The sequence below is a fragment of the Aulonocara stuartgranti genome, assembly GCF_965226115.1.
Source record: "Aulonocara stuartgranti genome assembly, chromosome: 4".
Classification (NCBI taxonomy): domain Eukaryota; kingdom Metazoa; phylum Chordata; class Actinopteri; order Cichliformes; family Cichlidae; genus Aulonocara; species Aulonocara stuartgranti.
The window spans coordinates 19,424,656-19,447,041 of NC_138942.1; the positions used below are offsets into that span (position 1 = coordinate 19,424,656).

Genomic DNA, 22,386 nt, shown 5'->3' on the forward strand with positions numbered 1-22,386 from the left:
TCAGGCTCTTAAATATTCAACATCATGACTGTTTCTCCTGCTATAGTGACCACTAGCTATAACAGACAGAGTTTAAGCTGAGAGTGGAAAAAAGAGACAAAAAAGATCTGTTTTTCTAAATCCAAACTCACTTGCTCGAGAGGACAGGCTACAGGAAGACATGTTGCACATTTGACCCCATCAAGTTTACAGGTGGATGCACTAGCTAGCATTAGTATAGAGTAGCATTCTTTGTTTCAACTGTTGCAACAGTAACATCTGTTAATATGAGTATCCTGAAAATACATTTTATTTTGACTGATAAACAATCCAAGTCCTTCAGTGTTTTGAGTTGGAAAAAGATCAGCTTATTCAGTCTATTAAAAGAAAGAAAGAAAAGAAAGCACCCTGTGACCACAACCTAAAGACAGAGACTTAACACTGACTGCCCTCTAGTGTCCTGATCAGAGCTGCCACAAGAGTTTTGAGTTTTGAGAATTTTAAAACATGGTTATTTCTATTTTATCTAGACAGTGATTTTAACAATCACATTGTAAAGGCTGTGTGAGACTGCTTTTCATTTGTGTGTTTATTGTTTTATAAACACACACATTGTTTTTTAGTCATTCATTTATTTAGTTAATTTTTATTTTTCTATGTGTGTGTAAGGGTAAGTGAAAAGAATTTCCTAGTACATTGATTTCCCTATCTGAGCCGACCTGTTGCAAAGCTGCTCTCAATTAAAGAATAACAAGGGACCTGAAAGGTCATGGTCAAAGGCTTTCCAGGCTGCACAATCCTTAGGTTAAATATTGATACGTCGGTTGGCATAAATTTTCTATTTCATCATGTTCTCTTTGCGTATTCGGGCTTCCTTTTTTTTTTTTTTTTTGTCCCGTTTGGATCTATAGCCATCAGAATTGTTGTCTTAAGGCCAAGAAAGATGCCAAGCGGATTTATTTTACCAAGTGGATCATCATGGCCTTGCCATATTGGTCCATTTGATTGACCTTTATTATAATTATGAATTTATTTTATTTTCAGTTGCTACAAACGGGACAGACATGACTGTGGGATAGGACAGGGGGAAAGAATGAAAGAAAGAGAGGGAGAGAAAGAAAACCAAAGGGGAGAAGAGACGGTGAGAAGGGGGGGAAGAGAGAAAAAAAAAACAAACAAACAAAAAAAAAAAAACACCTGGGTCACCTGTATGGAGAAAAAAAAATAGAAGAGAAAGCAAACAACAAAGAGCAACATAATAAGAAAAAAAAAAGCACCATCACAATAAACTAGCTAGCAGTAGATATCAATAGTTACTAAATAATAAACGATATTGTGCAGCACACAAGATAGACAGCGCACAATGTGCTTTGAGGCAGCAGCCGAGGAAGCTGTACCCATGTGTACACCTGTGTGCATACCTGTGTGGATCAGCATGCTTGCATTCCAAAGGTTTCTCCATGTAATGATCTGCTAGGGAGTGTGGGGAGCCACAGCCCTGTCCTCTATGGTATGAAGCAGGTATGGAGGAGATCAAAACTCCAGACATCCAGAGGCCCCCAGAACACAAGAGACCAAGGAAGACCCACAGAGGGGCAGCCGCGCCACTGTCCCAAATTGTCCCAAGAGCTAAGGAGAGTCCCAGATGAGGGCTCATTCAGCAGCCGCGGAGCAGAAGCCAGGGGGAGTTGCAGTGACGCGCCCGTGAGCTCCGCCGGCAGCCAGCTGTGCCTGAGTGACCGAGCCCCAGGCCGAGAGGCCGGGGGCACCCCACCTCCGAAATGGCCCAAGCGAGCCCCAATAAGCGGCCGCCAAGGAGTGAGCCGGTGTGTACCCGGACGCCCACCCCCAGACACAAAGAACCACCAACGCACCGACACCTGAGGGAGTCCGCCACCGGCAGGGGAAGTGGTGGTGGGTGGAGATAGGCCTCCAAACCTTGGAGGGCCTGAGATGTCCCCAGAGAGGTGGCGTCTGATACCCAACCTGACATATAGACACAGACATACAGGCACACACAGACACAAACATCCATTCCCACCCTCATGATCTCATATGTACTTACTCCACACTCAACCGACGTGGAGATTCCTTCCACAATCCAAAGACATCCAGTTAGTGGAGTTTCTATTGGTATTTTCCTCTAAAACTTGTTTATTCTTATTTCTCCTGACATATTGTACAGCTGCTAAACAAGCTCCAGTCATTGTGAGTCTCAAGCACAATAATAAACAGCAGAATCTTCTGGCTTCAGACTGTTCATCTGCAGGTACAGCTGCTTTCTGCTGTTGTCTCTGGAGATGGCGAACCGGCCTCTGACTGAATCAGAGTAGAATGCTCCACTACTATCAGAGTAAATGAAAACAATCCACTCCAGTCCTTTTCCAGAAGCCTGTCTGACCCAGACCATATAGTAGCTGCTGAACGTGAATCCAGAGGCTGTACAGGTCAGCCTGTGTGAATCTCCTGGTCTTTTAACTGCTGGTTCAGACTCTGTTAGAGTCTGACCATCAACACCTGTCAATAGAAATAAAGAGAGAGAATTTAAACAGAATATACATTACTGCAAATAATTTTTTTTGGTAAAAGCTTTACCTGCACAGCAGACAGTCAAAAGTATCAGCGCTGTCTTACAATCCATCTTGAGTAACTGTCTGTCCACTATTCCCTGCATGCTTTGAGCAGTCTGATAAGTGGAGGCAGAAGAAAGGATATTTGCATCAGCTCCTCCTCAACATTAGGAGAGAAGAGGTGAATAATGAAATAGGTTTTACTCAAAGACACTGTACTTCACTCAAGAATATATATATTACATTTTATACATTTAAAATTATAATTAACAGCAATGAAGATCAATGCTTTTAAAAACACAAGCTCCAGGATTGTTTTATGGCTGTTTAAATCTGAGCTACTTTTTAGTTTACACACTAAGCTGGAGTCATCACTGATCGCACTGTTTTCCCTTCTTTTTTTTTATACATCAAGAAGTGATTCCAAAAAATAATATTAAAAATGATAAGTTTTGAATTTTTGTGATTTATTTATTTTTTTTAACTTTTTTTATTGAGCATCAACAATGTAGTACAAAGACATAGATATAGCAAGGCCACAATGCTTCTTTTTATATATTTACCCTACCCCAAGAACATATTGGACACCGATCCAGAAGAGGAAAGAAATTAAAATAAATAAATGAATAAAGTGAATTTAAGTGAGGTACAAGGAAATTCACCATATTTGAAAATGTGCACTTAAAGGGGAATAGTTTACACAAAATTAATCCCAATCACACACAAAAAAAGGATTTACGGCAGCTGTCAAGCATCTTTCAGGTGGGTATGGTTTTAATTTTCTCTAAATGTTTTAGCAATGTATCCTAAACAGCAAAGAATCTCTCCTTTGACCCCTTGAGAGCACGGGCGACAGATCTGGTTGACATTCCTGCTGTCAGCATGCCAATTGCACGCTCCCTCATTGCTTGTGGCATCTGTGGCATTTTGCTGTGAGACAAAACTGCACATTCCAGGGTGGCCTTTTGTTGTGGGCAGTCTGAGGTACACCTGTGCACTACTCATGATGTCAGATCAGCATCCTGATGTGGCACACCTGTGAGGTGGGATGGATTATCTCAATGTGCCCACTACCACACATTTGGACTGATTTGTGACCACTGTTTGGGAGGGATGGTTATATTGTGTATCTGGGATGAATTTTAGGTCTCTACGTCCATCCCATGGGGAATGGGAGCAGTAACAAAGGTGTTGCGTTTATATTTTTGTTGAGTGTAAATGAGACGAGAGCTTTATCAATAGATTTAAAAATGATTTTGGAAGGTAAAGTGGGATACACTGAAAAAGATAAAGAAACTTGGGGAGTATGTTCATTTTTATACAATTTACCTTCCCTGCCAACAACAAATGAAGTGGCTTCCACTTCTTTGAGTCTGATTTGACCTTTTCAAATAACAGACAGAAATTTTCTTCATAGAGATTATGCAGATCTCTTGTTATATTTATGCCTAGGTATTTGAAGTCATTTTTGGCTGTTTTGAAAGGTGCAGCACTATTCTGTATTTGAAGAGCCAGATGGTTTACAGGATAACATTCGCTTTTACTGAAGTTCAGTTTGTACCCAGAGAAGGAGCCAAAGCTGCTTAAGGTGTGAATAATATTGGGGACACATGAAACAGGATCAGATACATACATTAACAGATCATCTGCATAAAGGGACACTCTATGCTCTTTATCCATCCTATGGATACCCACAATTGATGGCAAGATTTTGAGTGTAATAGAGAGGGGCTCTATGGCCAGGACAAATAACAATAGACTGATTGGACAGCCCTGACGGGTACCCCTTGTCGACTTAAAATAACGTGAACATTTATCATTTATGATTATAGAAGCTTTGGGTGATGTATATAAAAGTCTTATCCATGAAATAAATTTGGGGCCGTAACCAAACTTTTTTTAAACAAGCGAATAAATAACGCCATTCTACCCTATCAAATGCTTTCTCTGCACCCAGCGCAATAACCACCTCAGGCACCACGCTGGATGCAGGAGAGTGGATAACATTAAGGAGCCGATGGACATTTGTAAAGGAGTGACGGCCAGTTTCGTCTGCAGATATTACGTCGTGGACTGTGGTTTCTAGGCATTTTTACATCACAGTTTAGGAGTGAGATAGGACGGTATGAACCAGGTTCTGTGCTGTCTTTACCTGATTTCAGCAAAAGGAAAAGAGATGCTTCAGTCATTGACTGTGGAAGTGACCCACAAATAGCCTGTATTTGTATAGCGCTTTACTAGTCCCTAAAGATCCCAAAGCGCTTTACGCATCCAGTCATCCACCCATTCACACACTGGTGATGGCAAGCTGTAACCACAGCCACCCTGGGGTGCACTGACAGAGGCGAGGCTGCCGAACACTGGTGCCACCGGGCCCTCTGACCACCACCAGTAGGCCTTGTCTCGCTCAAGTACACAACAACCAAGACTGTCCAAGCCAGGGCTCAAACCGGCAACCTTCCGATCACAAGGTGAACGCCCAACTCTTGAGCCACGATCGCCACAAGACAAAGAGTCATTAAAGACATCAAGTAAAATTGTTGTTAGCTTGTCAGAAATTTTTTTATAGAACTCAGTGGGGTGCCCATCAGGGCCCGGTGCCTTGCCATTCTGCATCGCCTTTATTGCAGTACCTATTTCTACATGACTGAGTGGAAGTTCAGCTTCAGTCCTATGGGCCACTGTTACAAGAGGAACCTGAAGATTATTAAAGAAATGCTCCATATCAGAGCAGTCACTTGTAGTCTCAGACATAGCTGGACTGGCCATCGGGCATACCGGGAATTTGCCCGGTGGTTTTTGTTTTTATGGGCCGATCATTTTTGTTTTTTTGTTTTTTTTGGAAGGGTATAAATAATAAAAGGTGTTGGATTGGCCAATTGGTCATGATCGACTCTGGGCTGGACCAATTACAGCCGAGGAGGTCGGATGCACCCTCCCCCTTGTTTAGCAATCTTATAGACGAACTAAAGAAAATGGAGAACAAAAAAAGGAAAGGAGGTGCAGAAATATTAGGGCCAAAAAGAAACAAGCCCTTCAGGCAGATGCTGCCAAATATCTAAAAATAACTGAATTGTTTGGCGGTAGCTATGGCATAGCTTCCACAGATTAAGCAACATCAGCAAGTGGTGGAGGCCAGCAGGTGGATAAGGGAAAGGGGAGGCAAGAGGAGGAGAGACCCGAGGCGGCCGCCGGTCATAGTGGCAGAGCAACTGAACTTCAGTTAAGAAGTTATGACCTGCTGTCTATCTGTGTCAGATATAAACCAAGTTTAGTTGTAGTTTGTTTCCTTGTGCTGACTTTTTACAGTCGCTTAGAATAACTGGTACTGCGTACTAGCTAGCATGACGGAGTTTATATACTGCTGGGCAGGTGCGATGAAGTTACTGATAGTAAATGTTATTTTATGCTTAAGGTTAGTTTCTCAAACTCCTCAAAATCTTAACAAATTTTGCCAATCCTTACATGTTGCACCAGGCTGATTTATTATCAAAAATGGAGAAGTCTGTGACAGAGGAGACAGAAGAGCAGCAGAGAGAGATGGAGCAAGAGAGAAATAAAAGAGCAGGAGATGGAGATGGAGAGATGACTTTATGTCATTGATGAGGGATGCATTTGACATTTTTCACATATTATAGCCCAACAAGTTACTCATAGCAATTTAAATACGAGCAATCAGTTTTTGGCAAATACCGGAAATCAGTTTTTGGCACAACACCGGCTATTGCTGTTAATAATACAACAGCTTCTTGCCATTTTTTATGTTTCTTTTTATCACTATGTAACTGAGTTCAATTGAAAGCCTGCATGCGCTAGTACCTCTTGCCACAAGTTCCCAGAATCCTTTGCAGTTTTACCCCTGACTGACGTCACATTTTTGGTGGGCCGGTCTCTAGTCAAAATGCCCGGGCTGATTTTTTGTCCCAGTCCAGCACTGGTCTCAGATGTATAAAGATTTGAATAGAACGTAGTGAAAGTTTCTTTAATTTCTTCAGGGTTAATAGTTAGCTCACCATCATCTTTTCGTATTTGTATAATTTGTTGTGCGGCTCATATACATAACCTCGTGATTTTAACAGAAGGCGTTCAGTTTTTTCAGTTGACAGCAAATTGCATTGTGTTTGGAGATCCAGCTTCCTTTTATAAAGCTCAGGAGAAGGAGATGTTGTCACGGTCCTGGGTCTCCTGACCCAGCGTTTTTAGTTCTTTGTGATGTTTGTATTATTGTACTTGTGAGTTATTCTATGGTTTCTAGTTTCGATCCCTTACCCTTCATGTTTCTCTGTGTCCCCTCTGTTCTGTGTAAGTCTGTGTCTGCATGTTTGAGTTCCCCTCTGTGTCTTTCGGTTATTAGAGTCCTCTGCCTTATGGTTTATGTCTCTGTGTTTCTTAGTTGCTGTCTCCACTGTGTCAAGTTCGCGTCTCTGTGTGATCCTTCCTGTTTTACTTTGAAGGTCTTATGTGAATGCGTCCTGCTTTGCTTGTCTCATCAGTCCTGATTTCTCCCAGCTGTGCCCTCCTTCTGTGTCTCATTCCCCTCGTTACTCCCCAGTGTATTTAAACCCTGTGTTTCTCTGAGTTAGTGTCGTGTCGTCCCTCATGCTGTGTGGATCTCCCTGTGTTTCCCTGTTTAGCTTAGTTTACTTTGTATGCTTGTTTTTCTGTGACCAGCCAATAAAGCTGTGATTTTGAGTTCATCCCCTGATTCTGAGTCCTGCACTTTTGAGTCCTCATCTCCTGCCTGCCACACAGCGTTTCATGACAGAAGTAGATAGTGATGGCCAAATGAAGCTTTCCGAAGCACTGAAGCTTGTATTGAAAAACGGTTCATTACTCGAAGCTTTTCAACACAGTCCTCTCCGGTGACATCTGGTGGTGAAAATTTTGAAGAGCAGCTTGAATCTGCAAAATAAAACGGACTGCTCAATCATCACTGCTCACTCAAGAGTGGAGTTCTCTCTGATATTGGGCCACCGTTCCGTTGCTTTGAACATGTAATTGGTTTTGTTTTCTCGATTGGGGGGCTGAAAAAAATGTAATGCGTATCTGCGTAATACATTTTGATCAATAAACTTTCCCTATTTGAACATGCACTATGGTGTGGCCTTTCTTTGCTCATAACTCCTTGATGTTGGTAAATACAATAAGTGAGCAATATATATAATATACATATGATAATGCACAGCACATTATGGAGTATGCCCCTGCTGTGAAGTCCTGCCTCCATCTACTTGTCGTTTAATCACTGGACAGCTGGACAGGTTCATACAAAATATTAGATTAGGCCAATTCCTATACATATTTTTGACCTAGGGGTGGGATTGATTGTGAACTGGAAAGGGAAAATGCTTAGGGGGCTGAGTACGGCTGCATCGTCACTGATTTGTAGAATCCTTTTGATTCGATACAGGATCCGATTCAATTTGATTGGAATCTGGAAAGTTTTGCCTCAGTCAGAAATATTACAAGTCTGATCATTTAACAGTATATATCCATAATTTCGTATCTATTAAAAGAAAGCTGACACATGTGGGACTTAATTAGAGATGTAAACAGAGAGTTATGAAACCTGCAGCTGCAGAAGCCAGCGAAAAAAAAAAGAGGCAAACACAGCGCGGACCCGACGACACATCAAAATCTGACTCTGACGCGTCGGGTCCGCGCTCTGTGTTCACGTTTGTATGCAGAATCCGTAAACCTGCTCCCAGTTACTGTTTTAGCTGCATGGTGTTTGACGACATGTTGTGAGGTTTAACCTGAGATGCTGGCGTTTCAGGCATAATAACGTTAATTTACAAATCGACACAGGATTGTAATGAATCAATATCACTTTATTCAATTTAGCATGGATTGTAATCAGAAAGGCGATAATCAAAACCCACCCCTAATCAAGAACTTGCAAAGTAAAAACATGATCTATGTAAGGTAGCCCTTTTGTTATTTACATTTAAAAAGAGGATTAGTGTTACTGTGCGCTGGCTGAGTCTGTTTCTTTTCTTAGAAATAGTTTCTCCTGCCCTGGAGAAAATCCACTTGCATGGAACAGAAGAGGCTGTGGAGTGCAGGAACCACACTGCAAGCTGGTAGATATGCAGGTATTCCTGGGTCCTGCAGACTATCACCTAAAAACAATAAACAAAATGATTTTCTAAACTGTAGCAATGTAATGTACGTATAGTGCCAAATACATTTTTGTAGTCTTCATTAGCTTTAATTCACATGGAAGTGTTCCTAAAGTCATATGCTGTGATGATATTTACATTATGAAAACATGATTTTGGACATTTCAAGTTTTTCACTTCGGCAGATAAAATGAATTGAGCAAAATCAACTCAAAATATTTCCACACGCCAGAACGTCCTCTCTTCCTTGCTGGCTCCATATCTGTCAGTGGAATGATCACCTCGTTGCTATCTGTCACCATCAACACACTCCACGAATCCCGTGGATGATTCACTTCCTTATATCCGTTTGAATCAGGTACCGAAGCAGTTACGTGCGTAATGAAGCTTCGGACGTCACTGGTCACGTGACTTTTGCCAAACGAAGCAAGCCTCGACACAGTGCTTCTGAACCAGTGTGTTGTTTTTTTTCGACACACGCTCCGGAGCGTCAGCTTCAAGCGGGCCATCACTAGAAGTAGAATACAGAACATCTAACATAGAGATAGTTTAGTTAGTGATGGGCAGATGAAGCTTCATGAAGCACTGAAGCTTTTCATCCAATTGGTTCATCCCAGCGCAAAGCTTCTTGAAGCTTCATTTGCTCTAGTAGGACACCTACTGGACGTAAAAATATTAGTTGGCATGAATTTGAAGAGTGTGGCCTTTTGCACACAGCCTGTAAATGTCAACAACAAAAGGAGTGTGTAAAACATGTATATTGTAGTGATGGCAGTATACTGTGTATATTTACACTGGCAGTATGGAAAATGATTATTTGGAAATGCTTAAAATGGAAATGCTCATTTACTGTGAGGTGAGGTGTGGTTGGGGTGTGGACAGTGGTTGTGCTTTTGTAACGTTGAGGTATGGACAGCTACACACTGAGGCTTTGAGCCTCAGTCCTGCCTGTTCACATTTTATTCTCTAAAAACTAAATTTTCACTGCTTTTATGACCTTTTTAGTGGGGAGAACATGATTTAACAAATCTTTTGAATCCTTTGTCCTCCACAATGCTAAATGGCTGGGAGTCCTCAATCACCATGCTAACCAGGTCTTCATCTATTTGAGATTGTTCTCCTGAGGAAAGACAATAAAGACAAAGCACAAATATAAATATCACACACATAACTTATTGCATTGTGTGATATTGTTATATCATTTAGTAACATTACTGCATGCTATATTATCATGGCATTTGATGGCTCACCTGGTCTTGCTCCACAATCGGTGTTCCCCTTATTCTCATGCAAAGCTCTGTAGTGCCTAAGCATGGATGAGGTGTTGTTGTTATATCCCAGCTCCCTGGCACATAGCAAACACTTCACCTTGTACAAAAGTCAAGACAGCTTAACATAAATTGTATTGCACCATCAGTATTATGAAAATACATCTTCTGTAGAAATTTACATACCTTGTTGGGAGGAATAAGATCAAAATGTTCCCACACAGGGGAGGACATCCTCCTCTTCTTAGCTGGCTCCATTCTCTCCTGACTTTCTCTCCTCACTCTCATAAACCTCCAAACTGTCTCCAAACTCTCACTAACCGCAACTCTCCATCAAACACCCACATTTTTGAATGAAGTCTGAGGGGTTTATATCGCTGTCATATCTCGCGGCAAAGTTCGAACCACTTCATGAACCAGTCACGTGGTACAGCCGGGCAGCGAGGCTTTGGACGTCATCATTTTCAGCTCCTCCCATAAATGAAGCAAGCCTCGATACGCGCATCGCGGAAACGCTCCCTCAATTACTCGACACAAGCTTCAAAGCCTCGATACAGAACGTCACATCACTAAGTTTAGTTAGTTCCTCTTGCCTAATTCGATTCATTTTGTTTTTTCTAGATGAATATGAGATGATTTCTCCCCTGATTACAGCCTTTAATGCTTCCCACAAGAGGGAAGGTGAAACATTATCTTTCTGGTTGAAAATGAGAAAGTCATGTATTTTTTTTGATATCGTTTCACAGAAACCCTTATCTGCCAGGAGAGTCCTGTCTAATTTCCAGGGTGGATGTTCTGATTGGTAAAAAGGAAACACAAGATCTAAAAGTACAGGAGCATGATCTGACTCAACAATGGTTAAATATTCAGTTTTCTTGACTAAGGGGAGGAGATTCTGGTCAATGAAAAAATAGTCTATTCTACTATATGAGTGATGTACATTAGAGAAAAAGGAAAATGATTTACGTTGTGGAAATAAAAACCGCCAGGGGTCAACACATCCTATTTGGGCCATAAAAATGGATAATAATTTGGCTTTTTTGGAGAGATTTGTAGGTTTACAACTGGAGCGGTCAAGTGCTATGTTCATCACACAGTTCAAGTCTCTACCAAAAATCAGCTGTTTTGAGTTCATATCTGGAATTAATGATATTTTACTAATAAACTTATCATCATCCCATTTCGGGGCATGAATATTTATCAGAACCACAGGCTTATGGTATAGGAGTCCTGAAACCATCACAAATCGCCCCTGCGGGTCTGAAATAACAGTGGGTACATTAAATTGAGTTATTTTATGGATTAGTATGGCTGTTCTACATGTTTTTGAGTTGAGGCTCGAATGGAACGTTTTTCCTACCCATCCTTTCTTAAGTCTGATGTGATCTTTTACCAACAGGTGGGTTTCCTGGAGAAATGCAATGTCACATTTTAGATGCTTAAGATGATTAAATATCCTAGCTCTTTTGACAGGCCCATTCAAACCCTTCACATTCCAGCTAATGAATCGCACAGCAGCCGCCCCCACATCAATACCATTCACCATGTTTAACTAAGGCGATTACACCATAAGAATAACCAGGAAAAAAAGGTAAGCAATGAGCATATTTAAGTGCACAATTTGGAAAATTTCAACTCTTGTGTACATAGAGGTGAACAAACATTGTAAAGATCTGGTGGTGTCCCTTCTCTTACTCTTGTCCATAAACAAGGATTGTTAATGTCAACACATTGTTAGCTGCAAAGGATGCTAGCTTGTTTGCAGCATGTGTATCCAGAGTTTGTGCATTAATTGGCTTGTTTAGACATACTCAATATTTTCAAAGTTAGTTAAATTGACTTAGACATACAAATGTGTCGAAGTGTACACAACCAGTTAGTTATAAAAATATAGTTTTAAGATGTGAACCGGGAGCCCTCGCACATACGTCCCCCCTCTACATAGTACCGGAAGTCTCTCTCCTGGAGTCCATTTTTGTGATTGTCTGTTATCTTTATCTTTGTCTTTATTGCTAATGATCTGACTCAGGATCAGCGTTTGCATTTTCCTAAGAAAAAAAAAGAAAAACAATATAACTAACATAAATTTTAAAGTATTTTGTATAGTTGTTAAAATTGGCTCTTGTCACTGTCAGTGTAGATGAATCAGCCTGTTCATACAACTTCTGTCTATGTGAGTTAAGTTGGCCCCCCCACCTTCTTCAAATCCAACAAAAGTGGTATCAAACGTTTGTGCTACGTTTGTGCTGCAAAAATTTCGTTTGTGCTGCTATCATTTTAAATACATTAATAAAAATTTCTAGAGGTCATCAGAGGTCAACCAGCCCCCCCACATTAATTAAATCAAACAAAATGAGTGTCAATCAACTGTGCTACGTTTGTGCTGGTTTGTGCTGCAAAAATTGCCGTTTGTGCTGCTTCTGTTTTAAAGATATTAATGAAAATGTAAAGGTCAAAAGGTCAACCAGCCCCCCCCCACATTACCCAAATCCAACAAAAGTGGTATCAAACGTTTGTGCTACGTTTGTGCTGGTTTGTGCTGCTAAAATTGTCGTTTGTGCTGCTATCATTTTAAAGATATTCAAGAAAATTTGTAGAGGTCATCAGAGGTCAACCAGCCCCCCCCACATTAATGGAATCAAACAAAACTGGTGTCAATCAACTGTGCTACGTTTGTGCTGGTTTGTGCTGCTAAAATTGTCGTTTGTGCTACCTCTGTTTTAAAGATATTAATGAAAATGTAAAGGTCAAAAGGTCAACCAGCCCCCCACATCACCCAAATCAAACAAAAGTTGATGTCACAGGTTTGTGCTGCAAAAAAATTTTTTTGTGGTGCTATTATTTTAAAGATATTAATGAAATTCCATCCATCCATCCATCTGCTTATCCTTTTAAGGGTCACAGGGGGTGCTGGAATCTATCCCAGCTGTCATAGGGCAAGAGGCAGGGTACATCCTGGACAGGTTGCCAGTCTGTCACAGGGCCAACACACAGGGACAGACAACCATTCGCACTCACATTCACACCTTAACATTACCTTACTCCATCTAGTGTGCTACCAGCAGGGTATATGCTAAAATGCTAATGGTTGTTAAAACATTAACCTAATAATATGTGAACTGTAGCTTTTAAGTCAAATGCTAATATTAACAAAAGTGCTGTCATTTGTATGTGGGCTGTCATGAGCAAGTTGTATAAAATTAACATACACAGGAGTGCACTTCAGTGATTCAGCAAATCTGAACTCAAAGGCTCCAAACAGCCTGCAGAACTGTGAATCTTAGGTAACTGTCAATGTTACCTGAAAGGGTCGACCTATAATTTTTGCAAGAGTAAAACTTCTGTAGCCATGGTCACAAAGGGCTATTAAATGAGTGGGCTATTAAACAGGTGTGGGATTGACACAGACACAGATTTATCTCAACAGAGTCTGGATTTATCTACAAGTATTTTAATGATGAGCCTTGAACATTGACTAAATTCATTTTTATACCGATCAAATGAATTTTGAACTAGATCGTGTTTAGGATAAACTGATAAACTCTGCCAAAAAATAAGTAAAAAAAATAGTAAAAAAATAACAGACTTTAGCAATGTTGTAACTTCTCACAACCTGCTCCTGTCCTTTTGGTAAGCTGGTAGGTTTTCTTACACAAAATATAAGTAAAAATCTTCCCCTTGCAAGTAGAGACTAAAACTATGAATGATATTAGAGAATTATATTCTTCTCTGGCTTCTATTATGTTATGAGATAAATTAGAATGAATTTGGAAGTCACTGTTAATTTGTGTTGAACCTGGACAGTTGAAATGCATTTTGGATTCAATTTTCAAAACATGATGGCATATTCATTGAGATGAGGACTACATGAGCCAAATGCTCTGTGTCGTTGTGATAAATACAGGAAGTATTTTTTGAATGGCTCCTCTAGTATTTAACTCACTGTGTACACTCTGGCACAGTAATACACTGCTGTGTCCTCGGTCTTCAGATTGTTCATCTGTAGATAGACTTTACTGCTGGAGTCATCTCTGGAAATGGTGAATCTACCCCTGACTGACTGGGAGTAATGGATAGGAGTACTAGCTGTGTGTATAAATGCGATCCATTCCAGCCCTTTTCCTGGAGCCTGTCTGATCCAGCTCCACACTGAGCTTCCAAAGCTAAATCCAGATGTTGTACACGTGAGTCTGTGTGACTCTCCAGGTCTTTTGACAGCTGGTTCAGACTCTGTTATGGTCTGACCTTGAACACAACTTGAAACAAAGAGAGAAACCAACAGGAGTAGTGACTGGTTCTCCATTATTAAAACAAACCAAAAGAAACACTGGTAAAACCTTATGAAAAAAAAAATCCCTGACTTTCGTGATAATGTTAGGCTCATTTACAAACTTCAAATTGTCTCCAAAGGTTTTAGTAAAGTTTGTGGCTGAACAGTTGATTGCCTTTTTTTTCTTCTTTTTAAACTTAAGTGAAACTGACAGAGGTGAGGAACTTGTCATTATGTGCCCTCTAGTGTTCAGTACAACCCCCTCCCCAGTGCCCTTCCACTGTCTTATTTTTGCTTTGTACTCAGACAGTTATTCCAGTGGCGGGCATATCCTTTATGAACAGTGGAGGTTGTAGGTTTTAAGTACTTATTAGAGTTAATATGTTGAGTTCTTTTGTTCATACAACAGGCTCATACAAACTCACAATTCCATAAAAGCTTAAAATACTGAAATTTGCAGATCTATTGAAAGTCCAAACAGCAAGAGTGGTGCCTTAACGCTCACTCACATCCTGGGCCATCTGACCTCAGGAAATCGCATGATAAGGTGGGGCCAGGTTTCACAATGAGCTCACCCGAAACCCTGGCTGATTGTGACCCACACCCGTTTTCACACCTTGGCTCATGTGATTAGAGAATCATCTAGGGGTCCTTTGTCCCTCTTTGGGGGGACAAAGGATCAGTTTTAAATCCACATGGGTTTAAATTTGGGACTCTCCGCCATTTGATCTTAGAAGTGAAGAAGCTTCTCAGATGAGAGGTGAAACGTCTTCAAGCAACTTAAAGAAGTCCAGACGCTTTTCTTTGCAAGCTCCTTTGACTGGACATACAATAGTTCGCGCTGACATCTATTCCAACCTAGGAAGTGTTACGAACAGCTGATCGGATCAGCAAAGCATGTTTCTGGAATATTTTGGGGTTTTTTTTGCTGCAAGTGGTTTTTATCCAAGTTTTGCAAAACTATACATGGAAGGAAACCGTGACCTAGGACAAGCTGATGACATAAGATGTAAGTACAACTCCTCTGGTTTCATATGCAAAAAATCTATTGCGCTAGCTTACGTGGTTGCAGTGCTACCGGGATTTAAAAGTAGTTGTGCAAAACGAAGCGTGCCTGCTCCGACGGGCTTTGAAATATTTAGCATTTCTATTGTATATAGTGTTGTGAATTCAGGAAATCTTCTCACAGGATGCAGCAGCCAGCAGCAGGATCAGACCTACTGAGAACATGGTTGATGATGAAGCTCTTCTGTCCAAATATTGAAGCAGTCACAGGCTTCACAATTATGAGAAAGATCATGGTGGTCATTTAAATAAAGGGGCTTTGCATTGCAAAAATTCAATATGATTCAATGTACTCTCAATGTACTTTTTTTCAGTTACTATTTTATATGCTACACTTTCTCTTGTGTAAAAAGTGAAAAGTGTGATTTTTCTTTTTAAACTTGATCTCTCATTTTCAGTCTCATCAATTCTGATGAAAAAACTAGAGCAGACTATATAGATCTGCACAGATCCACACTACATAGATCTAGAGAAATTAAAACATTAGTATAGATCTCAGGTCCCCTTTTGTTTGCTACTTTACACTAATAGAGTAAACTGAAGCTACAATATGAGCTTCTCACTATTAAAGCTGTAATGGACTTTAAATCCTGCACTAGATGTAAAGTGTTTACAGCTATTTCCATTGCTCTTTCTTCAAGAATTCAACAGGATGAAAAAAAGTTCTAGACAAATGTAGAGAAATTAATTTAAACTGTCGGCATCTCTGTGTCGTTCAGTGATTTTTACACTGTACTAAACTTACTTATCAGAGGAGTGAGCCCAAATGATTCCCACATAAGAAAAACATCTAATTACCATCACCCTCTCCAACCACAGTAGTTTAGTAAGTGTGGGTGCTGATGCTCATGTGATTACCTTCAGCTCAGACATATACAGTGATGGGAATCACGGCGTTACAAGTAATTTATATTTGCATTTGAATTTATTAAATAATTCAATAAACATGGTGTGGTTGTTACAGTGAAAATATCACTTTTTCTACACTGTTGGGCAAGCACTGCAGTTACAAGAATTTCCAGAGACACACTAGACTGTCAACATCCAAGTACTGGCTTCCATTAAATGTACATGAACAAGTAAATGGACTGTGCAGACACCTCTGAAATAATGGGTGTTTTATTTTGCTCACTGCCATTGAGAAAGTCAAAGAAACAAATTTCTATCTGATGGAGGCTTTCAAAAGCTTTACATCTGAAACTGTGTTAAACTTGGTTTCTCAGTACTGTTCACTAAACTCTATAGTGGTCTGAGAGCACCTCCTCTGGTGACTCCATGCTACAAATACACAGGCACTTTATGTTACTGTGGCTGTGGGGTACAGTTATGCACTGCAGTGTCTGCAAGTTGTAGATTCTGCCCTTTTAACGTCAGGGTGTTGATAGTGTAGTCCATTTAAAAAAAAACCTTTAAGTAGCTGCTACGAAAAGTTTAAAATGAGTTTAAAAAATAATTTAATGAAATGTTTTTGTAAAAGTGACATTAAGAAAGAAGAGCTTCCAGTACTTTTAGTATAGGATAGAATTGGTAATGAGATACTAGTGGACCAGAATTACTACCAGCAGTGCCTTTTTCCCCTCCTCCACCTGATTCACACCTTCAGGTGGCACCATTGCAGACAGACAAACATGTATGTGAGTCAGTTTTTTTTTTTTTATTTGTTATTTATTTTCTGTTGGTAAAAAGCAGTGTTTCCATGCCTGTTTAAGTATAGATTTACTGTTGTTTTTGGAAATGGTAAACTGACCTTGAAAAACTTTCTGTTTTTCTATTATTGTTTCCCATGTTTTGGAAGGTTTTCGGTATCTTCACTATCAACAAACTCTAGACATTATTCATATTCACTTTACAGCATTTGTGTTGAAGTGTGTTGCTTGCTGCTGAGTATTTGTGCAGGTCTGTCACTGGTTTGTATCACTGTGTTGTAACGTGCACAGTAATAAACAGCTGTGTCCTCAGGCTGCAGATTCTGTCCTGTTATTGTCACTGTTTGAGCAGAAGTGTCTCTGCTGACGCTGAACTTGTTTTTTAAAGCATCATTGTTGGCAGTGTTCCCACCAGTCCACATGCAGTTCATCCAGTCCAGTTGCTTTCCTTCACACTGTCTGATCCAACATGTTGCATAGCTAGTCAAAGAATAACCAGAGACCTGACAGGTGATGGTCAAAGACTGTCCAGGCTGCACGACCCTTGATTCTGGCTGGATAAGATCGATACTGTGCACACCTGTGGAAACAGATATTAACATTATTGGCATTATTAATTTAATCAATCGGTGTTAAAAGAGTTTTTAGAGTGAATCCATGAAAATTTGCTCACAGGATCCTGCAGCCAGCAGCAGTGTCAGAGTTAACATGATTGATGTTGAAATGATGTGAGCTCCTTGGTCCTCACACTGAACACACAGACACACCACTCCCTTTTAACTAACGTTTTCATTTGCATATTTTAAATAGGTCACATTTAAATCCAATAGTATATGTTTTTCTTGAGCAGACTGCATAGCAACATTTTTATGACAAAGGTTGTGTTATTGAATGTAACTATGATGGTTAACTTACCCATTAAAAACATGAACCATGAAAAATTAACATAATGGACAATACTATATATATATATATATATATATATATATATATATATATATATATATATATATATATATATAATTTTTTTTTCATGTTAACTGAAAATAGTATGATGACATCACTTACTGTACATGATTGCTTGAGGAGACAAGAATGTAGAGCATATCTAAAAGAAAGATAAAGAATGTGTCATTACTTCTAAGACAAGTACAAAAAACGACTTCCTACTAGAAATAGTAATAGTATTGGAAGTAATGTTAGTATTTGGAATGCTAATTTTACTAAATTATAATGCCAGATAAATAAAATATGCAGAGGACTGTGAGATTTTGTACAATGGCTCAAACAACTTCAGTCACTGTGAGTGTAGAGAACAGTAATAAACAGCAGAATCTTCAGTTCTCAGAGTGTTCATCTGCAGATACACCTGTTGTTTGCTGTTCTCTCTGGACATGGTGAACTGGCCTCAGACTGAATGAGAATAAAAGATCCTAGCACTGTCATAATGGCTTGCAATCCATTCCAGTCCTTTACCAGGTTACTGTCTAATCCAGACCATCCAGGAGCTGCTGGATGTGATTCCAGAGGAATCTCTTAATCACTGGTGTGATATGAAGTTCTTTGACAAAAGGAAGAGTAAAGAGCCTGAATAGAATTTATGACATGATTAGTTTTTTATTGTTATTATTATTATTATTATTAAAATGTTAAATTGAGTCCTGATAAATTGAGTCCTCTGTTGTTGTCTCTCTCTGCAATCAGATAAGTAATGGTAGAAGACATCTGAGTTTTGCATTGACTCCTCCTTACTTTTGGATAAAGCTGTAATATCTACCATCTTTTTTACTCTGTTTTATATATATTTTACATTTAGTTTGTGCAGACTTGATTTGTTTGATGAATCATGCAAAGGCTTTTTTATTTTTACTTGTTAAAATAGACAGAATTTTATGATTTTAGTTAAATTTTTTAAGTTGTTAAAATTATTTAGTGCTTAAACAGCAACAATAACAACAACAATAAAAACAAACAACAACAACTTCAATACTACTACTACTATTAATAATAATAATAATAATAATAATAATAGCAAAAAGCAGTAGTTGCTGTTTAAATGACATGCTCAATTCTCTATGTCACAATCTGCTACTGCAGAACTTGTGAGGTGAAGATGAGGTGGACCCAAAACACAGACAATCAACAGGCTGGAACTTAGGTTTTAATAGAAATGAGTCATTTTTTCAAAGGCTGCTTGAGAAGATAAACAAAAATACAAATGGAGAAGAAACTAAACACAAACCACTAAGAATCTAAGATGTAAAACATAACCTTGAAAACTAGGAGTTGGGAACTAGAAAGCAATAATCTGACAATGAACACAGGAGACCTGACACTATACATACACACACCTGCACGCACACAAACACACACATGCAAACACAGCTGGGACGAATAGACTAATGACACAGTGGAAGCAAAACTTTTTGTCTCAACAGGAGACAAAAAGTTTTGTAATAACATTACATTGTTATTACAAAAATCAACATTATAGTCATTACTCATGTGTTTATTATGTGAGTCCAACAAAGTTTCTCACAGGATGTAGCAGCTCCCAGCAGGATCAGGGCGACAAAGAACATGGTTGTTACTGAAGCTGAGCTGATGTGAGCTCCTCTTTCCTCTCACTCACTTCAGTTATGAGGAAATTCTTGATCCTTATTTCTCATTTGAATAAAGCAACTTTGCCTTTGCACAAATGGTTCAGTGACTGATGAAAGATTTGACATATTTTGTTGCTTTTTTGTCAATTTCTTTCTAATTTACCGTATTTGTTATTCTTAATTGATCAATTGAACTGTTTTTGGGTTTTTTAGGGTTTTTTAGTTTTTTTTTAGTTTTTTTTTAGTTTTCAGGCTATTCACCTGTAGATATAGCAGCTGTTTTTTGTTGTCTTTGGAAATAGTGATCCAGCCTTGGTCTGACTGAGAATAATAGATGTCTATTATACACTATTATCCCTACATCCCAGTCCAACTCCTTTCTATATGGCAACTGCTAAATGTGAATTCAGAGTCTCTAAAGTTCAATGTGTGGGATACTCAAGGATTTTTGATCATTGTAAGTTTGTAAGTCTGCTGTAAATGTTTGTAAATCACTGAAAACAAGTATGACTCAACATCATTGAAACTCCTCGCTTTCTCAGAAAGTAAAAATAAATAAATGACTACAAGGCAACAGTCACCTCCTGACGCCCTATAAAACTATGAGTTCACTCCTCTTCTTTACCCTTGAGTCCCAAAAGTGGGTTTAAGACAATGTATACACAAGAGAGAATCAGGGCAGATAAGTTTTCAGAAAATGGATATAGTTAGGCTGTGCTTGATCATGATTTTTGCTCATTATTCTCTGTTTTAAATAAGATGGTCAGCAAACGAGGACATAAAAGAAGCAAACCTGCTAGACAGATTTTGCAGCCAGTTCTGCAGTAATAGATATTTTCACTTTCTGCTGGCAGCAAATATTTTGACTCAAGATAATTAAGTTAATTCTATGGATAAATAGTATACTGTACTCATCTCACTCCAACTATTACATGTGACCATTTAATTCTGCATTAGTTCACACTTGTCTGTGTAATTAATTTCACTATTCCATGTATTTAATTACATGAGCCAAGGTCCAGCTCACTCTAGAACTACAGAGAATATGGTTTATGCTGAAGCTGAACTAAACACACTGACTAATCAGTTTAATCTAATTTAATCTTGAATAAAAAATTCTGAATTCAAAATGTATTTAAACCACAGACATACAGAGAAATATGGAGCCCCAAGAGCAAAAAATAACTCAGGAAATGAAACAGGACTGTAAAATGCAAAGGTGCACTTGGTACAGAATTAACGTTTAAACAAATGATTTGAAACTGAGCTGTTCTTCAAATTTAAGATTTTGTCTTGAAATAACTGTTTATTCACTCTGATATTTTTTTTATATCCATACTCTGTAGAAAATCTTCATAAGGGGAAGTAAAATGCACTTTTGTTCCAGTTTCACTTTTGTCTGGCATTGGGAGCAGAAAGATGATAAACATCAGAGTCTTCAGTCCTCAGACTGTTCATCTGCAGATACAGCTGCTGTTTGCTTTTGTCTCTGGAGATGATAAAACGGCCTTGAAATGTTTAAGAATAAAATATGTTGCGACTGTTATAATGGCTTGTAAGCCACCCCAGTCGTTTTCCAGGAGCCTTTCTGAGGCCATATAGTAGCTGCTGAAGGTGAATCCAGATAAAAAAAAATTACACTGTGTTAGTTGGCTACTCTTGTCAGCCACAAGAGAAATCAAAAAGACTCAAAGTACAATTCTAAAGTGTCAGAGTTTATCTGTCACTGACGCAGTCACACAATTTACTTCAGTTATGAAGATGTTCCTGGTGTCTGTTTTGTTCTTTACTGTACATAAGTATAGTGACATCTCTTTGATGTTTGTACAGATGTGAAGCTGTCTTGTCGTGGCTGCCGTGTGAGAATAACTATTTAACAAGATAAACTGCAACTGCAATCAAATTAATTGAACACAAATGATGTTGAAATCATACACATGGACATTGTTTGCAGTTTTTGTTTGTAGTGAGCGTTCCACAAGGATTCACTTGGACTAAAATGTTCTTCCAGGTGCAAAAATAATAAATAAAATAATAATTAAATAAAATTAATTCTAATTGTTTTCTTAGATGAATGAATGAGATGAACACAAGATTAACAACTACTTATCATCAGTCTTACAGATAGTAGACTTTGAACAAGTGTAAGTGCTAATGGTGAGATATATTGGCAGATACATGTAGAAAGGTGTCATGGTACTGCTGCTTAGACTCTGAAAGGTTTTTGTACAGATCTGCTGATGGTTTGTGTTACTGTGGCTGTCTGGCACAGTAGTACCCAGCTGTGTCTTCAGGCTACAGATTTCGGCCTTTTAAAGTCACTGTGTTGTTGGAAGAATCTAATTCAAAACTGAACTTTGAACTCTGAACACAGTCCTGACTCATCCACTCCAGTCCTTTCCCTGCAGACTGTCTGATCCAAGCTATGCAGTAGCTTTCCACAGAACAGAGACCTGACAGGTGATGGCCAGATGCTGACCTGGCTGCACTAAGACACAGACTGGCTGTGTCAACTATTCACACTTAACACATGTTGAAAAACAAAATGTGTTATCATAAATTCTCAATTCATATTAAAAAGAACTGCTGAACATGACAGATTTAAACAGACTCACATTCAGCTGCCAAGAGCAGTAACAGAGTTTGCTTGTGGACCTGATGTGGTGCGATCTCCACTCCAGTCTGATGTCATGTCTTTATGAATAACAGGAACATAGAATCAAACATCTAAAGAATCAGCGTAACTGTGAAAGAATTCTTGGAATATGTGTATACAATATATTGATTTCAAAACTCCATCAGCTTATCTACCCATATAATAGATTACACTTCATCACTGTTTTGTAGTACAATGACACTGATA

At 39.0% G+C, this 22,386-nt stretch overlaps 2 protein-coding genes across 4 annotated transcripts in view; both read right to left on the reverse strand.

Moving 5' to 3' along the window:
- Nucleotides 1–19,514, reverse strand: part of LOC309705082 (uncharacterized protein) — a 143,005-nt gene extending 123,491 nt beyond the window's left edge. For all 3 annotated transcript variants that reach the window (XM_082530655.1, XM_082530653.1, XM_082530643.1), the window contains exon 1: nucleotides 19,460–19,514. In XM_082530655.1, coding sequence (XP_082386781.1) covers nucleotides 19,460–19,502 — 43 coding nt within the window. In that variant the 5' untranslated portion in view covers nucleotides 19,503–19,514. The remainder of the gene's footprint in view (nucleotides 1–19,459) is intronic.
- Nucleotides 9,643–10,371, reverse strand: LOC309705440 (uncharacterized protein). Its single transcript, XM_082531261.1, has 3 exons — nucleotides 10,126–10,371; nucleotides 9,922–10,039; nucleotides 9,643–9,791 (listed from the first exon to the last, which is right to left on the reverse strand). Exons 1-3 carry the CDS (start codon nucleotides 10,225–10,227, stop codon nucleotides 9,673–9,675), a joined length of 339 nt encoding a protein of 112 aa, XP_082387387.1. The 5' UTR covers nucleotides 10,228–10,371; the 3' UTR covers nucleotides 9,643–9,672.
- Nucleotides 19,515–22,386: the final 2,872 nt, after the last annotated feature.